Genomic DNA, 23,006 nt, shown 5'->3' on the forward strand with positions numbered 1-23,006 from the left:
GGCTAGCCTTTGGACCAAGTCACATTCAAGTCTCCAAGTGCCATTAAGATCGATGTGAAGCAACCTTGAGCACACATGACACCCACAATTCATTGTGGATCATCCAGTCCTCCCTTTGGCGTTCTTCGACCTCAAACCACACCTTCATCAACCAAAGGAGGCACCCCCCACTCGTGTAGACAATTTTGGGTCTAGGGACTAGCATTGTACTTTCATTTCCTTCCTCTAGTAGCTTGACCAGCCCCCTCAAGAAGGAGATATGAAGCTGCTCCCGAGCTCGTAGTAGAAGCTTCTTTGTGGCTTGCTCTTCCTCGTGTGGTAGCTTACTTGTACAGTTCAGTATTTCATCGTGGCAATTTTGGGGTCCTTATTTAGCTGGTTCCTTCTCCATCTCCGAGCCCTCTTTACTTCTCTCTCTCTCCTTCCTTTCTCGCCTTTTGCGGTTAGTGCAGTTTTTTGCTTATTGCTAGTGACTAGGACATTGGTGGTGACCTTTGGTTTGACCAGAGGGGCTCTATGGTAGCACCCTTGACTCCCCTAGCTATCAAAGTTCTTATGTCACCAGTAGATAAGCAACAGGTACAGAAGGCAATGAATCGCTTATAGGACGGGGCTGCTATAGGTAGGATAGTAGGCCTCACTCCCTTGAGGAGGCAGATTTTGGGATTGGATACAAGCCAGCTTGGCATTAGATGGTGACCACATTCAAGAGGTCACTATCTATGGGCATGGTGTCTTCCTCCTCCAACAAGGTGCCTTGGATATAGCTTTGACTCTCATTGAGTGTAGCCCTATCCTCCTGGGATCCCATTTGGTTTACCTCATCCCTTGGTATCATGGCTTCATGTGGAGGACATGGACTCGACGGGGATGAGCATTTTCTGAGCAAAATCTTCCGAGCATCCGAGCGAAGGAAAAAAAGAGCTTCCAACTATGCAAAAATATGGCAAAAATGGATCGGAAGAAAACATAGTTTCACTTAGAAATATGAAAAGTATTATAGCAATGCCTATTTTATACACGAATCTTTACGTGAATCTTTGGGAATGGTGAGAACATAATGGGATGGCTTTTGAAGAAACCCACATGTAGAGTAGACTTCTCTATGAAAATTCCCTTATGATCCTTCTTACAAGTTTTTACTTAATATGGGGTGACATTGAAAAACCTCTCTCAGCCTATCTTCATGAAATGGTTTCTCCAAAGAAAACTCATTGAAGCAAGCCATCAAGGTAGTTTCGCTAGCGAAACCCCTTTGAACAAGGTCTTCCAAGGTAGTTTCACTGGCAAACCTACCTTGGACAACACTTTTCAAAGTGACATAACTTTCACATCTAATGTCCAAATATAGTCATTCAGCCACTCAAATTGATCGGAAAACCCCGTTTGAGCACATCTATAGGGTTATATTTTGGAAAACCTTGCATATATAGTATTAAATGTTACATGTATTTTATGAGAGTGATATATATGCCCAAGTTAATACTTATTTATAGTAATTTAAGCTTCTTTAGAAACATGTCCATAAATATCTTGTTATTAATACTATAAAAACACTAGAAAGATATTGCCATATGATATAAATGTGTTTAATAAGTAATTATTTATCTATAATATTATTACATTGAGAGTGCTTATGAGGGATGTTTCTTAAAGGAATTATTTTCAATACTTTTTTTAGGTAATAACGAGGGATGTCTATGAATAAGAAGATTTATGTTATGTAGAAATGAATGAGTGACTATATATATTTTTATGATAAAGGGATCTAGTTCTAGTGAAAATAAAAGTGTAAAAACCATGTTTCCTAAAGAAACTATTTTTAAAATCTCTTGAAAAGCACGCTCGGATAAACCTGCTCATAGGTTTTTGCTCGTAAAATTGACGCATCCGGACTCGACTAATCATGTTCCTAGCTTCCTAGTGATGCAGTGATTCCTGGGACTTCCAAGGGAATACAGGTCCATCCTTTCTTCCATTGGACGAGCATTTGGCATAGTTTTGGAGTACCCAATAGAGTTGGAGGTGGCAGTGGTGACAAATGATGGGGTTCTTTGACTCAGACTCGTGGTAGAGAGCCTGGATACAATCCCAAACGTGATTCTCTTGGAGACTTTGGAGGGGGTACTCTTCGTCAGCGGATGGAGGTCTCAGGCTTACCAAGCCAATGTTTGAGATGTAGACAGATGGGGCACTTAGCTTGAGATTGCACACGTAGCTAGCACCAAACTCATCCCTCTCCCCAAGAGACACAGGGACAACATAGCAACATGAGAGAGGAGGGGACTCGGAGGCCACCTAGGCGGACACAGCAACAAGAGTCTCAGAGACAACAGCCAGAGTCAAAAACCTCCTGGTTTCCTCCATTGTGTGGCTGTCCCATGGGGGTAGGGGGCTCCCCTCCTCCATCCTTCCTCTTTTTCCTTTCCTTGCCCTCGTCCATCCTTCTCCTTCCTCCGTTCCCTTCCCTCCCCCTCCTCCATCTTTCCTCCTTCCTCCATTCCCTTCCCTCCCCATTTCCTGCTATCTACCTCTCTTTTTTCTCCTTCCCCCTTCCTCTTTTCCTCTTCCATTTCCCTTACCTCTTCACAACAAAATTGAAAGAGAAAGTAAAAGCTGAAATAAGGTGGAATTTTGGAAGCTATTGCACGATCTTCTTCCTCTTCCAGGATTTCACCTCTTTCACCTCCAACAAATGACTATTCCTCTTGGATCTTCTAACTAAGTGGTGATTACAAAGGAACCTTCTAAATATGTAGTCATAGTTTTACCTAAACATAAACTATCATCTTCTTTAGACCCCTCTCTTTGCATTTTTCTCAATGCTAATCACTCATTGAATCTTTAATGAGATTGAAGTTGGATTTTTGGTGGTTGGGCATACATGAGGATATTGATCAGGTTTTTAGCACACTCTCAAGGGAGCTAAAACACAAGGACATGGAGACGATGGATGACTTGATAAGAAGATATAGGAGGCAAGTTTGTGGCCGTAACTTGTAAGGAAGGTACAGTTGGCTCCAGGGTCAAAAGAATCTATGATTGGAAGAGCTTTATTCCACCTTTCATTCAAATAGGTGGTGATGCCTTGAGAGGTCATAGTAATCCATACTACTTTCACTTGTTTTTTAAGGATGAAAAACCATTGATGCAGTGGCAACAATATTCTCATGATAAACATAGAAACTTGAAGAACCTTGCACTCTCTTATCTTCAATTCCAAGCATGGAAATGTCTCCAGAATGGGCTCCTATAAAAGAACTCACCGAGAAATCCAAGTGTGAAATAGAAGGCTTAAAGCTTTATTACATACAAAGAGGAAATGATTCGTAGATTTCCTGATTGGAAGCCTTCTTGGAAGGAACACACTACTACTATAATTAACAAGACCTACAAGTTGATAAAGACCTTGAGAAAATGCGAGAAGAGGATGTCGAGGAAGAATGCTATTTTGGCCAAATGTTGGTAACGACTTGCACCGAGCTCTAGTCTTTGGAGATGAATTCGAGTCGCTACTCCCATGTACATATTGTGTACTGAAGAAGAGAGAGTTCATGGCACAAGTGGATATAGAAGTCCATTGTTTTGTTGCAGTTCGACCATCAGATGATGACAATGAGAATGTGAAGTTTTGGGTTGCAAAAGTTGTGGACGTGAGCATGGATGATCAAGAGAGTGCCATTTATAGTAGTATGGTATGAGCCAAAGAGCAGGAAGGAGAATATGGATAGCAACACACTATATGCTATGAAAAAGGAATGGGTCCCAAACCATGAAGGAGTTTCAGAGATTTCAACAAAGACAATCATAGGATCTTGGAAATCAAGGAAGCACATGGAGTATGATGTAGAAGAAAAAATTAAAATACCGCAACCAAGTATTTTGCATATATAGGAGCTTTTAAGGATGCCCGCTAAGGAGAAAGTAGAAGGAGATAATGCATATGAAGAATTCCCATGATAACACCGTTGAATTATCAATAAAAATGAGAGATGACAGTGGTAAGATGGGAGTAAATGAAGATGGCATCAAAGTGACAAGTGCTGGGACACATGATAAATACTATGATAACGAATTGGACCTTCAAATGAGCAAATATCAGGATCATCCATTTGCACATAGACCATTGTAAAGTCAGAATTAAATGATTGAAAAGGTCATAGAATACCTTGTAGAGAAACTCATCCAGAGCACTTTTTCTTGTAAGCATATGACAATGTAAATTTGCAAGCATAGCTATTGCTATTCTTTGGAATACAAAAGAGTCTTCCATGTATCTTCTCTATTTAAACATTTAAATTGGTGAATATTATGAGTACCATTGTTGTCTACATTGAATTTAAGTGTTTTTTCATGGATTTAAATTAATAACTTCACAAAAAATTTGTATATTAAATAGGCATCTTAAATGCAAAAAATACAGAAGTAGGATTTAATACTAGTTTTTGCATTATTAGTGCAACATTATAGAGAGATATTGCAAAATTTATTATGAGGAAATGATAGTGCAAGAATTAAACTTGTGATTCTCGAATGATATTTTCATGAAGTAAAATTTTGATTTGGGAAGGATTTTTAGGATTTGTCCAAAGATTAAAAATAAGTCCAAAATTAATAAAATGTGTGTTGTATTCTAAGTTGAAGCAAATGTAGCCCATCATGGTTTGCAGATTTGTTGATTGTGGTATATTTTGAGGCATATCTAGGTTCAAGTCATCACCACAGCCTTGCATTCAACAAGGTAGCACAATCGCTAGGTCCCCATTTAGAGAAAAGTAAAGTAGCTCGAACAAATATTACAATAAAGGTGTAAATTGGAAGGAAAGGGAAACAAGCAAAAGCACGTGAAGGTGAGCATTTATAGGGAAAGGTAAATGAGTGAAAAGAGGTGTGGACCATAAAATATGACTGGGGATATCACCATTTTGGCAAGAGACCCTTGTTTGAATAATATCATGATTTTAATAAAGGTGGTGTCATACAGGTAAAGATAGAATAATTCACTATCCTTCATGTAAGGCCAAAAACTTAATCCACACAAAGCGACAAACTCACTCAATACCCTCACAAATAGACAAACACCTAAACACCAAACTCATCTAGCCTAGTAAAGGTATGACTCAGAAAATGAGTAAAGAACATAGTATCTAGCAAGAATTCTTCCATATGGTGCCCCCTTAGTAGAGAGCAAAAGGTGAGGCCAATATCTAAGGAATACCTGTTTAAAGGATTGCTTATTCATTTCTTAGAACACTAGTTTTGAAGAATGGCAAACAGGGCTCAAACGGGAGTACATGAAATCACCCAAGATATGAAAATATTTGAAGGTTAAGGGGGATTGAATGGGTGATTTTTTCCATGGCCGCAAGTTTCTAGGCTAGGGGTCACCTAAGGACAAGTGCTTCATCTTGATGTCTATAATGGGTCTTGCCTCTTGCAGACCTTGTGAATATAATAGAAATGGGGATACGTGATGAGCACAAGGAGATCAAGAGAGTTGGTTACCATGAGCAACTACATCTATGATCCAAGGTAGTAACCTCCATTTTTAACATTCCATGACCTTCATGTCTGATTATCACCACGACATGTGAAATAAGGAAGGAGGACAAGCAATCATAAATGATATCTTAGCATCTATTGAATGGAGTCATGAGATTGAAGCTAGGAATGATGTAGCCAATTCTTTGGATTTATGCTAGACGAGGAATAAGTAAATTGGAGTGTATTGCATTTACCACTAGGAGCAAAGCTTGTGATTGCACACTATGAAGTATGTGAGGCACATAAATCAATAAGAGCACAAAAAAATTTGTGAGAGGTGGTGGACAACAACGAAGGAAGATGCATTATTGCAAGGCCACCTAGTTAAGCAATGGTGGAAAATAGGTCTAGTGCATGGCAAATGACACCCCGACAATCGACTCATGGTTGCATTGGTGGAAATTTGTGGATAATGCATTGGGGAAACTTACTATAAGATAGTGTTAAGTAGTCATTTTTAACACTTGACCTAGGTAGAGAGTGCACTAACATGGCAAAATCAAAGCAAGAGAATTGGCTACTAGCAGGGGAGAGGTTTTGGAGGCGTATATCTTTATATGACACCTTGTTTGAAACATTGCAAATGTTGTTCTCCAAAATATGAAGGAATATGTTTACAATAGAGAATTTGGAGAAGGACCTTCCTTGGAGGAGCTCATTAGGAGGTCAAAGGCTGAGGCACCAACACCTTCACACATACCACAAATACTATAGCATATGTTTTTCAAACTCCAATGTCTAAAGGTCCATACATGCTAGAGGGAGATAGGAAGATATCATGATACAAATGAAAACTGAATGCCATTTTGTTGATGTGGACTCTTGAGGATGATAGCACCCACAAGCTAGAGTTTGTTGTGCACACAGTCAATTGTAGACCTAAAGACCATCCACGGTGAATACAATTCCAAGAGGAGGTGAATCCTACAAGGGACAATGTGTGTAGCTATTGTTTTCAAGGGGGAGTCTATAGTGGAGCACCTGGTGCACAAGACCTTTCAGTGGGTATTAAGGAGGATTCATTTGCAAAGATGTGTGAAATGCATGGGGGTGGGTGGATTGGAAGAGGCACAATACAGGATGCTCATTGAATACCATTGTTGCACCTTTCTTCTATGTAACAAGTGCACAACCTAATGTAACAAAGGCACACCCCAATGAGGCCCATGCATAGTTCGTGTGATTTTGTAGTAGGGATATGAGACACACAATCTAAGTCGGAGCATTAGCCCCATACCCTTGAAATAGCTTATCGTCGATAGAAGTTACATCACATAGCTAGAGGCGAACCTATTGATGGTTCGGGGATTTGATTTGAAGACTGTACCTTAGGCGCATGCATATGGCCTCAAGTTTGTCAAATTGCATAATGAGCACGAGGGGTGTCGAGAAAAATATAGGAGTGGTATATGCAAGCAACACATGAGCACATTCTTTAGACATTATTCTTATGATGCACAGTCCTCATTGACAAAGTGGTTGACGAGGTGAAGCACAACGTGTTTGTTACCGAGCCTACGGATGACTCATCGCATAGGATGGAATATGATGTGCACATATGTGCAAGCACTATGTGTACATGCCCAAACTCTCAAAAATGGCTACACACCGTAAATTTGGACTGGTGTGCAAGCATACAATTGAGCTTTTTGTGCCGGTACATCAATTTGGGAGACTAGGGATGACACCTTGTAAACCAACCAATCGGAGGGCCCTCCATAGCTAAGCTGCACGCTAGTACATGTGCTACATTTTCGTCAATTGCGCATTTCTCCACAACCAAGCTTCGAGCGTGCACTGTATGTGTAAAGTGCGTGCCCATGACAACTCGCCCTCCCATGAGTGCCCTAGGAGAGAGCAATTGTTTGGTTCTTCATTTTTGGACTCAAAAATTGAGCTTTATGAGGAAAGAATGTGAAATTGAAAGTGCCAATAGCGTCGCCACGCCAACTCAGGACGAGCACGTGTTGGGCAGCTTCATGCGTGTGTAAACTGCACGAACCTTAAACTCTCTTGGAGATTTATGGTGTGCTAATGTTATAGGTTTGAAGCAACCTAATCGTCCTCTTCAAAGGCCGCTGGGAGAAGCTTCCATGGATAGGAAAGGAATGGACATGGCAGACTTGGATAACCTGCCGGAGGAGGACAAGATGAGAATGGTTACCATGATCGACCAGCTCCAGATTCGTGACAGGTTTGCCTTTCTTTTGTCATCCTCTCTATCGTTCGCTTGCCAATTAACAGGAATAGGACCCTGTTAATTTACGGGGACGTCGAGAAGTTCATGCGAGCACGAAAGAGCTCGTTCAGTTGCCAGAGTGTCTAGCGTCCAGATTTTGAAAACAGTGTAATACGATCACAGACTCATCTTCGCAGTGCGGTAAGAGTTCAAGGTTATTCTATACGTATTTCCCTGGCTTGCCACGAAAAGATAGATGGGTCGAAGTTTTGAATAACTTCCATTGGTAAAATTCCTACGAGACTGGCAAAGATACAGAGAGTGTCGATGATCTGGCTTAGAACTTCCTCCCTCTATAACCTCTTTAAGTCACTTGTTATAGTAAAGGGCACTGCGCAAAGTAATGCAGTCTCACATGCATATATAGCTTGTTAGATCCATCTGTTGCAGTGATGACTAGTAAACGAGTAGGCTGCTACTCAGGACACTCACGTGGAGGAAACCGTAGGATAAATTTATACATTTACGACAAACACTAGATGAATGTCCTCTTTTCAGGAGATATGCTGTGGGGAGCAACGTCATATTGGGCCCTTTGGAATGGATACCCCGTGAAAGGAGGGGCAGTTTAGAGCTTCTATATAAGCAGTTCTCACTCCTTTCATTTGTGACAACGAAATAAAGTTGTAGGTGTTCCAGGGAATGGATCATTACCTGGATTGTGAACGTCTGTAAACTAGCTGCTGTTAATGGTTGTATAACGATACTTGAATTTCAGTTTTTTCTCAAGAAGGCACTTGTGTAGTTTACTTGATCTGCATAGTGGGTCTATGCTGTGCGTTAGAAGATTATGAATTACTGAAATTCAAGGACTAATGATATTAGATACATTTGTCCAAGGGGGACCTAGGGTTAAGTGCAAGATGAGCTAAATATAGCACACTAGGGGTTGAGGTAATATAAGTGGCAAGTTGCTACTGTGCAGCTTTGACTATTAGTGTAGCTAACACTTTATGTGCTGAGCTAACCTTTCCTAGTTTGTACCTAATATGTGCGAAGTATGCTTGGGGAGAGTGGGTATTACTTAAGGTTTAGAATTCAAAGGAGTTAATGATGCTAGAGGCATGTGCCAAGGGGTGTCAAGTGTACTATTCATGGTCTAGGTGTGCAGTGTACTATTCATAAGTGTGCAGCGCTGACTCCTAGAGTAGTCCATTGATCTACACGATGACAACTACAAGGATATCCTCAGGGTATGTTCTGAGATGCATGGCTTACAATTGTACTTATAACTAGACTCAGGTGGAGAGTGGACATTCAATTTGAGCATGATGGCTACTTTTTTTGTTGCCGAAATGGCATAGGGATTGGAGAGATTTGTGGTGTTATCATACCATAGCTTGCCTGTCAGCTAGCCATGCACATAATTTGGAAGCTAACAACATAGGGATGGGATAGATTGTAGCCCTTTAGCATACACGCCTGTGTCCTCTTGCAGGCAGGACAGTCGACTGGTACAGCAAAGTACTGCGGATACAGTGGGATGGAACAGGGCCTGAGAAGATTGCAGATGGGCTGGGGAAGGTCCTGCCTGTAGCAGGGCCTTAAATAGGCCCATGAATAGGTAGTCCGATCAGAGGAAGGGGAGAGTGGGTCGGCCTAGTCTGGTTGGTTGACAGACTGTTCGGTCAGCTCAGAGGACTTATGCCTACAAATAGGCCCCATGAGGGGACAGTCATTTATACACAGAGAGGTTCACAATTGACTGCATACCAGAACAGCAAGGAGGCCAGGAATCAAGCTTATCTTGTGTATCGCACTTGGGTTGCATCAAGAGCAGCAAGGAGGCCAAAAATCATGCTCACCTTGTGTCTCACACTAAGGAGACGGTGTATAGTACCTTACTATTGGCTGCTCTGAAGAGCAGCAAGGAGGCATGTTTGTGCAGTATCAGAACCTTGAGGAAGATTCACAAGTACCTTGAGGAAGTACGTCGATCTTAGAGGTGAGAACCTTTGGAAGGAGATCTCAGTTTAGGCTAATGATCTCCTACATTTGAAGGACAAGTACCTTTGCAAACAAAGGAAGATGACCAAGAGTCAGACAGGTGTGCCTTAGGGATTGATTGCTAGTGTTTGTATCAGTTGCAATACATGTGCTGATTCTGAACTTTGGAGATACTGGCAAGCTAGGTTGGATAACTACCCTATCTGGAAGGTGAAGCTATGGAGCCACTTGGTGCAAGCAAGTTGTGGAACATAACGATTGGAGAGTATTTAAAACTAAAAAATGAAGTGGATCAGGTAGAAAAAGTAACACGTAACAAATCTAGCTTATCCAATGAGGTGGAAGAGTGGGAAGAAAAGTCTGTCGAAGCGTTGTCAATGATCAATTGAGACAACAATAGATGAAGTGATTCCGCATAGTCAGTTGGCGGATACTTCGAAGGAAGCATAGGACATCTTGAAGGACCTCTATGAAATGAGCAACCTCCAAAACCAACTGTTCACCATGAGGATGGAGGGAGAGGGGGACACTGTGTGGGAGTACCTCATGAAAGTGGAGGTGTTGAGAGATCAACTAGGAGCAGTTGGGTATAAGGCAGACCTGGTTCAGTTGTCGATGCTCATGCTCAACATGTTTTGCTTTCAAAGCAAGTAGTGGAAAGGGTGGATCCAATGATATGTATATTCTCTGTGCATACATTTAAACTCCAGTAGCTTGTGTTGGGCAAAGTGTATGCCTTGTGTTTTTGAGGCTTGAGAGAATGGAGGATGAAAGTCGTCTTGGCAAATAGAGGGGGAAGTCTTGTTGCAGAGGCCATCAATGCCTGCTGCCTGACTTTTGTCAAAGACAGTGATGAGTGCTTCGAGGAGCATACGACTTGCTAACTGGGACAAGAGTACTGGAGCCTTCTTCAAGCCTCAGTTGCAGGATACTGGAAGCAGATTGTGATGAAGCCTTTATGGTAGAGACAAGGACATAACAGATTTAGAGACAAGTTGTTGGTGGATTACTCAAGTGTGAGCTCATTTGGAGCTTCTGGTCCAGGCTTTCTACAGAGAACTTGGTGACGGGGATCTCATTGCTCAGCCCATGAAGGCAAAATTTGTTGCAAGATAGAGACGAGTACTGTCTCGCACCCGTATGTCAGATGAGGAAAAACAAATTCTTTATGATGCCAACAAGTGTTATATTTGCAAGGAGGAGGGCCACAGGGCTTTTAAGCGCCGACATAAGAAGAGGAAGTTCCCTCCTATTGAGCAGGGTGAGCACAAGGAGGAAAAGAGGACTGATGAGAAGAATAAAAAGCCCAAGCCCACTTCTAGTCTTTTGCCAGACTTGATTGGGGCTGTTCAAACTACAGTTGCTATGGAGTTATGCTGGGCATGGGGCAAGATAAGAGACCAGACAGCTCTGATGTTTTTCGAGCCAAGAGCAAAGGCCAACTTCATCTCTCCAAAGCTGGCTGGAAAGTTGGGAATTCGAGCAGAAGAGATGGGTCCCTTGTGTGATGCAGATATGGCTTCTCCGGGACTCAGCCAGTCAGTTACTCCGGTGATAGGCAAGCTGCAGATGCATATTTAGAGCTACGTGTACACAGAAGAGTTCTATATTATGCCGTTGAATGGTTGTGATGTGTTATTGAGGATACCTTGGCACTTTCGTGTTGGGGCTGTTTTGGATACGAAGAATGAAACAATCACAATCACTCACCGTGGCAAAACCCATGTTCTTGATGCTAAGCTAAAGGGAGAATCCATCCATGTTGTATTTGCTTCTGCCATTGGCAATGTAAAGAAAAAACACCTTTCAGCGTACTTGTGTTTGCATCTGAAAAGAAGTTAGTAGAAGAAAAGTCTCATTTTTCTAAGCTGGAAAAGTAGCAGACAGATTATCTTTTTCAGTTTAGGGACTGTTTTTGTGACTCACTTCCACAGGAGTTGCCCCTTGAAAGGCTAGAAGACCACACGATAGATAAGAAGACCACACGATAGATATAATCCCTGGTAGTAGTCCTCCTAACCGACCTCCTTACAGGGTTAGTGCAGCCCAGCAAGAGGAAATCATGAACCAGGTCAAGGACCTGCTGGAGAAGGGGCTGATTCAGCCCAGCTCTACACCTTGCTGCTCACCCATGCTCTTGGTCTAGAAGAAGGATGGATCTTGGGGGATGTGCATTGACTATAGAGCCCTCAACAAGATTACCATCAAGAACAGTTTACCTGTACCCAGGATAGATGATATTTTGGATAGGTTACAGGGGTCTGGAATGTTTAGCTGCATTGATCTCAAGAGTGGCTATCACTAGATCCGAATTCAGCCAGAGGATGTCCACAAAACAGCATTTTGTACCACTTTTTGGTCTGTACGAGTTTCTTGTCATGCCTTTTGGGTTAACGAATGCACTTGCCACCTTCAACAGAATGATGGACATGATTTTTAGGGAACAACGAGCCTTTGTTGGGACCTTCTTTGATGACATCATCGTGCTCTCTCAGGACGAGGCTGAACATAAGAAGCACTTGGCAATTGTTTTTGAGGAGATTCATAAGCATAAGTTGCTTGTCAATGCCAAGAAAAGCGATGTTTTCATACATGAGATCCATTCTCTCGGGCACATTGTTTCCAAGGATGGAGTTAGGTTGAACCCCGCCAAGGTAGAGGCCATCAGGAATTGGCCACACCTGAAGAACATCCATGAAGTACGTAGCTTTTTGGGCTTGTGCTCGTACTACGGGAGATTTATCCAGTATTTTGCAGAGATTGCCTCACCACTCCATGCCTCACAGAAGAAAGGGGTCGCTTTCATATGGGGTCCCAAAGAAATTGCAGCTTTTGATAATCTGAAAGAGAAGCTTTGCTCCGATTCTGTTATCATACTGCCTGATCTTCGCAAGCCTTTTGCTGTCCAAGCATATGCATGTGGGAACAGCGTAGGAGGGGTACTTATGCAGGATGGTAGAGTGGTGGCATATGAGAGTAGAGTGCTCCAGGACGTTGAGAGAAAGAGATGTTGGTTGTCATACATGCTCTTTCGACTTGGAAGCACTATCTTTTGGGTGCTGATTTTCATGTTCAGACCAATTATAAGTCATTGTGGTACTTTCTCACTCAGAGAAAGTTATCTGAGAAGCACATGAAGTGGGCAAATTTCTTTCTATGTTTCATTTTCAGATTGTGCATGTGCTTGGGAAGACGATTGTTGTTGCAGATGCACTCTCATGAAAGCCCACCCCAGATGCAGTGTCTGTTAAGCCGCAAGTTTCAGCCGTGACCATTGCATATCATGATGAGCTTGATGCCATGAAGGATCAATATGCCAACGATGCTGATTTTGTACGGATTTATGAACAGTTGGTCAATGGACAGAGGCATGAGCACTATACTCTCAAAGAGGGTTTTCTGCTGATGCATGGCAGATTGTGTGTCACGACACAGCTGAGGCCAAATATGTTGATTGAAAGTCAAGCACCCTATGCAGGACACAGAGGCATTGATGCCATCATCAAAGCTATGGAGCATTATTTCTTTTGGCCATTGTTGAGGAAGGATGTCGAGGCATATGTCAAGACATGCCTCACTTGCCAAAAGGTGAAATATGACAGACAGAAGCTGGCTTGGACTGCTGCAGCCTCTACCTATTCTCGATCGACCTTGACAAAGCATTGCCATGGATTTTATCTTTGATCTTGCTCGTACACCATCAGGACTTGATGGGATATGGACCATTATTTGCAAATTTAGCAAGCAGGCCCATTTTATTCCCGTATGGACAAAGATTACAGCATACTAGATGGCGAGACTTTTTATGTCTCATGTGTTTAAACATCACGGGATACCTCAATCAATTGTCAGTAATCGAGACCCGCGGATGACGAGTCTTTTCTGGAGGGGTATCTTTGAGAATATGGGTGCCACGCTGAATTTCTCATCCTCTTTCCATCCGGAAACTGCTTGGCAGTCAGAAGAAGCTAACTCCACTACCCTTGTTCTTCTCAAGTGCTTAACAATCGAAATGGGAGCAATTTTTGCCACTTGTTGAGTTCGCATACAACCACCTTTTACACTCATCCATAGGGAAAGCCCCTTTGAAATTGTGGCAGGAGAACGGAAGGTACTTCCCATTCTACATACGAAAGATAATTTTTTTGAAGCGGACAGATTTGTGGAGAGCTGGGATGTTGCTAACTAGAAGGTCAAAACAGCCCTCCAGAAAAGCCAAGAGAAGCACAAACGGGCAGCATATAAGCATCGCCAAGAGTTACTCTTCAAAGAGGGCGATTGGGTGCTGTTGCGTTTTCAGAAAGCACAACTCAGGAAGATGAAAGGCAAGACCAAAGTGTACCCAAAGCTGAAGATGAGGTATTATGGTCCTTTTTAGGTTTTTGAACGCATTAATGATGTAGCTTATAGGCTGAAGCTACTTGCCACTTGGACCATACACAATGCTTGTCATGTGAGTTTATTGAAGTCTTTCCAGGGAGATGTGCCTGTTGACCTGCTTCATGAGGATCAGCCCGAGGTTGAAGAGTTGGATGAAATCTTGGTTCCGGAACATATTTTGGCACATATGGAAAGAAAAGTGAAAGGTAGAGTTTTTCGTCGCTAGCTGGTGAAGTTTAGGAATTATCCTGCACTGGATGCGAAGTAGATGGAGGAGGGTGACCTGACAGAGTATTCTCAGATTTTGCCGCTCTACCTCGACGCGTTTCAGCTTGCGCCCACTGCGGTATAGGCTCCTACAGGTTCAGCAAAGCAGAGATTTGGAGCATTGCTTGGTGCTCGATAGGAGGGTAGTAGCTCCCCTTCTTTGATTCAGACTGCTCATGTATCTGGAGATCGCTTGGTGGCACCGATTGTCTCACCCGAGATGCTGCTTAGTGATAGTATTTCTATCGTGAGGTCTCCATGATGGATGTTCATGACACTCGACACAGAGGATGCATTGATGTATGGATGGACTCTCGAGCTCTCCTAGCCCATATTATCATTGTAGGTTGTATCTTACAGATGCTGTATATTCTGGTATGGGCTAATTCTAGAAGCCTATTTACTTTACTTTCACTGTAATTTTTCAGTAGTACCCTGGGTAGTTTGTTGCTTTAAGAGGATGGTATGTCACGGGGACGTGAAAAGTGATGTAAAGTATCCTTGTAACTCAACCTATGCCTAGCCTGAGATTAACTATGGTTAAGTGTAGTAGGTTTGGCCGTGAGGGGCTAGAGGAAGTGCACACTTCCTAGATGTCCCTAGGGGCAAAATCTAGTTGCACCACTAGGTCCTAGGGGCAAGGCAAAGGCACTAGAGAGGGGTCTAAAAGTTCGGCCCAAGGACAACCAAGGTTGTCCTTGGTTAGGTGGGTTAGAGCTTTAATGAAGGGCCAAGTATCATGCAAGTAGATGCATGCCCTTCTCCCACCTACCATCTCTCTCCCCTCACCCTCCTGGAGCATTCTAGACCTAGCAGAAGCATTCTGGACATATTTCAAAGTCAGGCTCAGCTTCTTCCCAGCTTTTGTTGCTGCTCTGGTTTATTCTTCTGCTCTTGCACGCTTTTCGAGGCAGCTCAGCTGCAAGCACACATCTTGAGAGGTTGTACAAAAGTTGGCACGGATCCGGAGGCAAAAAGTCGGGCATTTGCTACAGTTTGTATGCCGTACGGACTGTACGGAACTGGGTGTAGTCATACAGCCATACGGACTGTGCATAACAAGGTGCAGCCCTCCCAAGGTGTTGTACGGATTGTGGGAGCATGAAGATCGAGGCATTAGATCCCAGGATCGAGGCTTGGGACAGATCTGGTTACTTGTTGACCTCTACAGCTCTTTCTTGCAGTCTCTTCGCTCTCTTCCTTCATTTCTCTCATCTCCCGATAATTGGAAGCCTCTTGCACCCTACAGCGGGGAGCCTGGGTAGAGGATAGGTGTGAGGAAGGAGCTCGCCCCTCTGCTACAAACAGTGGGAATTGATTTCAGGTTCTGTTTTTCTTTGTTCATTCTTGCTTTGCAGCTTTTTGCAGTGCATGCGTGTTGTTTGCAGTCCTTTCAAGCAAGCACCTAGAGGCAAGGTGTTCCTGTGGTAGGTCCAAGGACAATGTGGATACATGTGATAGCCTTGAGGCTGCTTGAGCTCAGTTTGCCAGTGGTTTGGGTGCCTGAATGCCTCTCAGTTGGGTCAGATCAGAAGTGGATTCCCGAGTATGCCTTGCCAGTGGGAATTCTAGTGGTGCACTTGGATTAGATGCCTTGAAGAGAGGTAGAGGATTTGCAGAGAGGAACAATGCAGGGTTGAACCCCTGTTGTTCGTAAGTGGCGCCAAGGCATTTGGGGCCAGTGGGTGCACTGTGTACTATTTTCATTGAGTAGGGGCATTCTAGCCTCACCTTTGTTGTTGTTGAAGTTTGTTTCTAAGTTATGCTAAGTGATTGAAGTGACTGCAGCCTGCATTGTGGCCATTTATGAAGTTTATGGCTGAGTAGAAGAAGATCACTGCCCTTTTGTTTATCGAAGGCCAGTTTCATGGAAGGCTGTTTGCAGGCCCAAAGTGGTGGGCAGAAGAGCACATGTGTAGGGCTGCAGGCAGAGCCTGGAGTAAGCAGTTCAAAGGAAGGACTGGTCGGGTCCACACAAGACGAGTCGGCATGACAACATATGCACATTCTGGACGTCGCATGCATGCGGCAGTGATTGGCAATATCAGGGACATTCTACTGGTACACCATGGTACTGCAGGTATGGTGGGCAGTCATTTATACACAGGGAGCCTCACAGTCTGCTGTAGGAGGCTAGGAATCAAGCTCATCTTGTGCCTGACACTTGGGCTGCATCGAGAGTGCAGGGAGGTCAAGGAGAAGATGAACATTGCCTCATCATGGGCTGCTTTACAGAGCAGTAAGGAGGCCTTGTGCTGCATCTGAACTGAAGCTCAAAAGGAGCACAGAGGCTTGACAGACATTTTGAAGGTGCCAAGAAGAGTTTCAAGATAGTTGTGAGCTGCAAGGGGTCCACGGCTAGGCAGCACCCATCTGCTCTATGGTGGAATCAGTTTTTTAAATCTTGGGAGCAATTCACAAATTTTTTGCTGCTCACTCTACTGTGCTGTAACTATCACTATCTACATTCGTGCGCACCACGGAAAGGAGCAAGATTTGATTTTAGCATTATGTTGTCCTGGGCTACGTTTATATATTCTTCTGTTGTAGGAGTGTGGGCTACATCAAGCAACCTCCATATCTTAGTTTCTAACACTAGTATGGGTTGCTGAGGCTAACAAGCTCTCGTGGTGGTTTAGACCTCACGCTCGGGGATGGCTTGACATATTAGGAGATGAGCTGGCAGCTCAACTCTAATGTGTTTCTATTCTGTGATTTGGTTAGCAATGATTCTAGCACAAGGGCTGCACCCTACCATAGGTCAGAGGTGACTTGACCAGGTTTGGGGATTTTACTTATAGCTACCTACTGTTAGTTTGAGTGCAACAATGGACATGAGGAAGCTGTGACCTGTTGGCATCAAAACTGAGTCATTGCAAGTGGCATGGGGAGTGGGACACTGCAATAGTGTTTCACTCAGAAACTCAGCTTTGTTTCCCAATAATTTGTATATATAATTTAATTCATTAAATCAACTTGTTAGAAAATCTCTTAATATCAGTGTGTATGGATCTCAAGATTGAGAACACAAAAGTATATCAGATCCATACTGTACCACAACTGCATGTTTGTTGCACCTATGCAAAATTGATTGGATGTAGAGGTTAACTTCAGAATAGGGAGAGTAAAAATGAGCACCTAGGAGGGGGGCAGATGGGTGCTGGCTGGATCCAGTAAGGATATTACACTGGACGATAGTTGAAAGTTAATCCATTTAGCACAGGTACATTCCCTGAGCATAAGCTGCAATGTGTAGTACTACAAAGACACTATCCTTTTCACATTGATATATTTGCTTTTACATTTTTCTAGGTGCCCCACATACAGTAGCATCAATGTTTCTTCAAATCATTTGGTGTAACTTTGATGTGTTGGTGCAATTTTTTGTGTGTTCTGCAATTTATGGCAGAGAAGAACAAGCCTTACAAGAAGATTGTCTGTGAGATTCCAGGCCCGCCTCGGGGGAAAAAAGATAGTTTTTGTTGCAATTAATTTCGTAAATCAGTACATTGCAATGTCCACGAGTTTTACTCAAAACTTGAATATCAATGTATCTATCTGTTGATGTATCTTGGACTATAAGCAACCATCTGTATCAGGTCAAGTTGAAGGCGATGTAGACATGATAGCATTGTTGATGAATTTTCAATGTGATGGAAGTTTTTGATCATATTTGCAGCCTGAGAATGTACAATTCGTTGGTAGAGAGGTGCTTTACTCATTGCATTGACAATTTTCGGCGGAAGACCTTGGACAAACAAGAGGAGGCCTGTGTACGTCGTTGTGCTGAGAAGTATTTGAAACATTCCATGCGAGTGAGCTTGCGATTCAGTGAGCTCAATCAGGGGACCATGACACCCGACTCTTGACTGGTGCAGCTGCTGTTGGGATTCAGCTGTCCTTAGGGCTGGGAGGAATTTCTGTTTTTTGGTCACATTCCTGACACCTGAGGGTGGCTCTCTTTGTCTATAAGAATTTGCAAGTGAATGTTTTTCACCCACACAACTGCTTGCAAGTACAGAAATTTTGAGGCATAAATTTCATTTCATGGAAATTGAGGAATATCATAGTTCGTAGAGCTGGTACAACACCTCTACCGCTTTGGAAGCAAGAGGAAGCTTGGCCTAGTAAGGTGCTCTTTGGGTAACTTCTGATTCGGCTGATCTGATTTTTCTGTTGAGGACACTGGGATGCAAGACTCTGCAAATGCGTTCACACCTACACTGTTGCAAATTGTCACAGATAAAATCATGTTTTATTCAATTGCTATTGTTATAAAAGCAAGACTGTTTCAGTTCAATTGGACATGGTTTTTGATATTCCCTTTGTGGTAGTTTTACCTAAACTGAAAATGGAAGTAATATTGGAGCAGTATTGGCCACCCAAATTGAATTTTAGTTAGTCAAATAAAGAATGGTTAGAATAAGCTTAGTCCACAATTTCGGCATGACACATGGCCTTTTGATGGGGCATCTTGTGGTGGCAGTCATGACATGTGGCATGGGGCACGTGGCAGTTCATGAAGGTGGCAGAGAGCTCATGGCAGCCTGCGGGGACATGTGGAGGGTCTTGCATGAACTGTGCACAACCCTTCCCTCTCGGCCCATCCCTGTTGCACGCATGCCTGTCCCCCTCCCCCCCCACACTTCCTTTCCTCTTCCCCCACACCCCCAACCGTCTCCATTCAACCCTCCAAATGTCAAGGGGGCACATGGTAGCTTGTGGGGTGGAACATGCATGAACCATGGCTCCACTTGTCATTGTAGGAACTCTAGTCTTGCTTGATGCTCTTTCGATGCTCAAAGGGGGCTATTGAGACTATAGGCCTTGATTCGACGCCATGATGTGAGACTCCCCCAAATTCTAAGGGGGAGAAAAGAAACAGACCTCCCCCCCTTCATTGGCGCACATTTTCTCATCCCCTTGCCGGTGCATAGCCTCTTGCATACTGTCCTTTGGCCTGTTGCAATAGTCCTCTATGCATCGACCATTCTATGCAATTGATTCTCAAGGCAGCTCTGCGACAAGTCCCTCCTTGGAGCAGCCTTTCCCCCACACAGTCTTGCAGCAGCACCTCCTTGGAGTACCCTTTTCCCCACGCAATCTTGCAGCAATACCCATGTAGTTCTGCACCGTCACAACTCCATAGTAACAACAACTAACTTCTTTCTCCTACCGTAGCTCTTCTCCTACACCAGCTCGTCTTGTAGAGGTAGTAGCCCTCTTGCGTTTTATCTTCTCACATTGTTTTGCAGCAAAACAATGCCTAGCAATCCTACTACCAATAGCAATTTGCCAAAATGTTGGGGGCCTCAAACTCAAGGATTATTGCATCGGCATCATCCGATTTGACAGCGAGGAGAATGATAGTTTGCAAATGCCATGCGATGCTTCCATTGCACCTTGTAGACTCTACATTTCTACAATGTTCCGCAATTGTGTCAAAGCTTTTGATCAAAGCGTTGGAGTAGAATCACCGATTGACTACGTTGCAGGACTACGTTTGGCTATGGCACTCTCACTTTCGCAATTGTGTCAAAAGCTATGGTTCACCCTATGGTGCTTGAAAGGAGGCAAAGCTGAGAGGAACTGTAATCTCCAAGGAGGCAGCCTCTTAGAGTAGCAATCGGTTAGGACGCAAATAGCCAAGCTTTTCATTTGTGGGTAAGAGACGGTCGGTAAGACCGCTCTTAGAACAAGCTTGAGAAGGGCACAAGATTTCAGACCACTCTTGGTAGGACCACTCTTAGAACAAGCTTGAGAAGGCCATGAGATTTCCCAGCTTGCAAATTGATCATGCACTATGGGCACATGTTTGAGCATTGAACTAGAGGCATGGAGTTGAAAAGCTTCGCATTCAAAACAGGACGACTTCTTGTTCGCAATCTAGCAGGACAACAAGAATACCGTACATTCGATCACTTCTTTATCATGGGTAGCGAGAAGAACCTTTTCCTTGTGGTGTGCAAATATGTTGCTGATGAAACACATCAAGCAGATTTGAAATACCGGCTCCGTTTGATGGTATCTCATCAAGTAGATTTTCAATGACATCAAGCAGATTTCCAATGACATCTCAAAATTGGCTCATCTCATCAAATTCTCACTCAACCTTGACCCAAGGTCATCATGGTGGTCAATCATTTCAATTTTGCAAGAAATACAAAAATACTCTAAAATTGCGATTCTCGGGAAAGCTCTACAAAAAGGACAGACATATTTCCTTTTGTGGATTGCAAGTGAGTTCGTTGAATATTATTAGTGTTGACCTTTAATGAGATTGTGATGAATAGGGATAGTGTGGGGATTCCAGGAGGCAAGGAGGCTCATGGTGGTAAGGAGTGGACCAAAAGAAGATTTGGAGGAGATTTGAAGTTTATTCAACTCTTCGCACGCAAAATGCATTTTATTTTAATCTTTCTAGTTGGTAGAGACTATAATGTTTGTTTTTTTGTTAGTTGATAGTTGCATATAATGTTTTTTAACGTACTTTGTAGAGTTGATAGTAGCATATTGTTATTTGATTTTAAATTATTTATAGACATAGCAAGGTTTATTTCAACCTGTTGAAAATTTTTATTCAATGTTTTGTTGTTTATTTCATAGTATTGAGTATGATACTAATCTATTATCCGTAATAATTAATTAATTCCCTATTTAAGAAATGATTGTGTGCTAGTTGGGAGGTTCACTTATGCCGACTTGAAACAACTCACACATGGATATTAAATATGTATTTGTAACATAAGAGATAATATTCAACTTGAATTGATTGTGAGGCTTGCTTATGTTGGACGTGATTAGCTCATTTGTGGTCTAGTTGGTTGTGTGGCTTGTGTATGCTGGCCTTAATCAACTCGCAAATCAAACTGCTAGAAATCTTGATATGTGTGTTTGATATCGAATGTATGAGCATTTATTACTATATTAGATATGACGATACATGATAAAATAAGCATTGCGGCATTTGTAGCTAAATACACTTCTTAAAAGTAACATTTGTCAATAGATTATATAATAAACATGTAATATAATAGATTATGTAATAGGTAATAATATATACATTGCATGTGGCATTTGGATTTAAATGCTCTTTCTTTAAAAAGTAACATTTGTCAATAGATTATATATATACATGCATGCAATATAGATTTCAATCTATACACATTAACAAATAAGAATATTTAGGTTTTTTTTAATAGTTCATGTACATCAGACGTCAAAAACAAGAAGAAAAAAAGAAACGATGATATCAAAACGAGAACATGATAGAGAAAATTAGAAATAAAAATAATTGTTAACGTAAGAATCGCTACCTATGCACTAGTGTTTGTGAAATCCCGACATTCTACAACAAAGCATGATGTTGCAAATAAGAATAGTACATGTAGATGCTTACTCAAGAAAGAGTGGGATGTGGAAAAAGGCAACCCGCCATCTCACGCATATTTTGATAGGTAGATTACCATATCTTTAATCATCCAATTATGTTGGGAGGGGACAAGACAATTGAATCGGGTGTGTGTGTGTGTGTATGTTATGAGTTGTAAATAGGAGTTACAGTCCAAGACATTATAGGTATAATTAGAAGACATTGTTAAGTGCCATGTATATATTGCTAGCTATTGTACTAGTGTATATTATATATCAACATTGATTAATCGAGCATAATGCCTCGAACGATCATAGTGTAGATAGATGCTTACTTGAGAAAGAGAGAGATAAGGGAAAAGGCAACCCACCATCCCACGCAAATCTAAATAGGTAGATTACCACATCTGTAATGATCTGATTATGTTGAGAGGGGATAAGACAATTGGATGGTTCCTCTAAGTTAAGGTCTAGTTCGCTCACATAGAATGTTACAAGAGAAATATTATAAATGTAGAAGATGTAGAAATTATTGGGAAACTAAAGTTATCTTATTTAATAAGCCATAAGTTAAAAACGATATAGGCTTAATTTGGGTCATGGATATGTTGAATTAAAAGCTATTTGGAAAATATTTCATGCTATGGTTTCAAATGCTTTCAAATCCGTATAATTGTTTTTATCTTTTCTTCTTCTACCTTGATAGCTAGAGAGATACGTTTGATTCTTGACAATGCATGTCAGTGGGTTACATCAATCCAAACATCTAATAAGTGGAATTGCAAAATAGTGGGAGAGAGCTCACGGGATCATGTACAAGAATTTGTAGACACATCTTAGGAGATCCGAAAAAGTAATTTAAAAAGTATACTAGGCCAGGAGCCAAGAAAGTTGAATGAAAAGTGGGGGCAGTTACACGAAGAGAAATAGATAGCATAGTGGATGACATTATAGCACATGGAGAATCCAAGAGTGAGATGTTTAGGTACTTTATCATAAGAAGTCCTTGATCGCAATCTCGTGAGTTTGGTCACACAAATGCCAAGTTGCATGAATGGATCGGGGCATTGACAATGTAGTAGTATGTCACATCTACATGCCTGAGTTTATCAATAATCCTTGGAAGCATCTTTCAAAATGAAATACATAGAAAGAGCACAACATATTTTCAAGGGTATTTGTTGTATCGCATATCCTTTGAACATGGTGCAAAGCCCCCATTGGCAAAAGGCCATGCTTTCATCATAAGAGTGGGTCC

General features: G+C 42.2%; 1 protein-coding gene across 1 annotated transcript; it reads left to right on the top strand.

Moving 5' to 3' along the window:
• Window positions 1-7,503: 7,503 nt before the first annotated feature.
• Window positions 7,504-18,640, top strand: LOC147882039 (mitochondrial import inner membrane translocase subunit Tim9-like). Its single transcript, XM_087401944.1, has 2 exons — window positions 7,504-7,738; window positions 18,057-18,640. Exons 1-2 carry the CDS (start codon window positions 7,638-7,640, stop codon window positions 18,244-18,246), a joined length of 291 nt encoding a protein of 96 aa, XP_087258070.1. The 5' UTR covers window positions 7,504-7,637; the 3' UTR covers window positions 18,247-18,640.
• The last annotated feature ends 4,366 nt before the right edge of the window (window positions 18,641-23,006 follow it).

Source organism: Dipteris shenzhenensis, chromosome 30, assembly GCF_047967505.1.
Source record: "Dipteris shenzhenensis isolate YYH24624 ecotype China chromosome 30, Dip_SZ_1.0, whole genome shotgun sequence".
NCBI lineage: Eukaryota > Viridiplantae > Streptophyta > Polypodiopsida > Gleicheniales > Dipteridaceae > Dipteris > Dipteris shenzhenensis.

What these genes read in the sequence shown, in the direction of transcription:
- LOC147882039 (XM_087401944.1), top strand. Translation starts at nt 7,638, where the DNA reads ATGGATAGGAAAGGAATGGACATGGCAGACTTGGATAACCTGCCGGAG. An exon ending in CAGCTCCAGATTCGTGACAG is followed by an intron (nt 7,739 to 18,056) that starts GTTTGCCTTTCT and finishes TCATATTTGCAG; the next exon opens with CCTGAGAATGTACAATTCGT.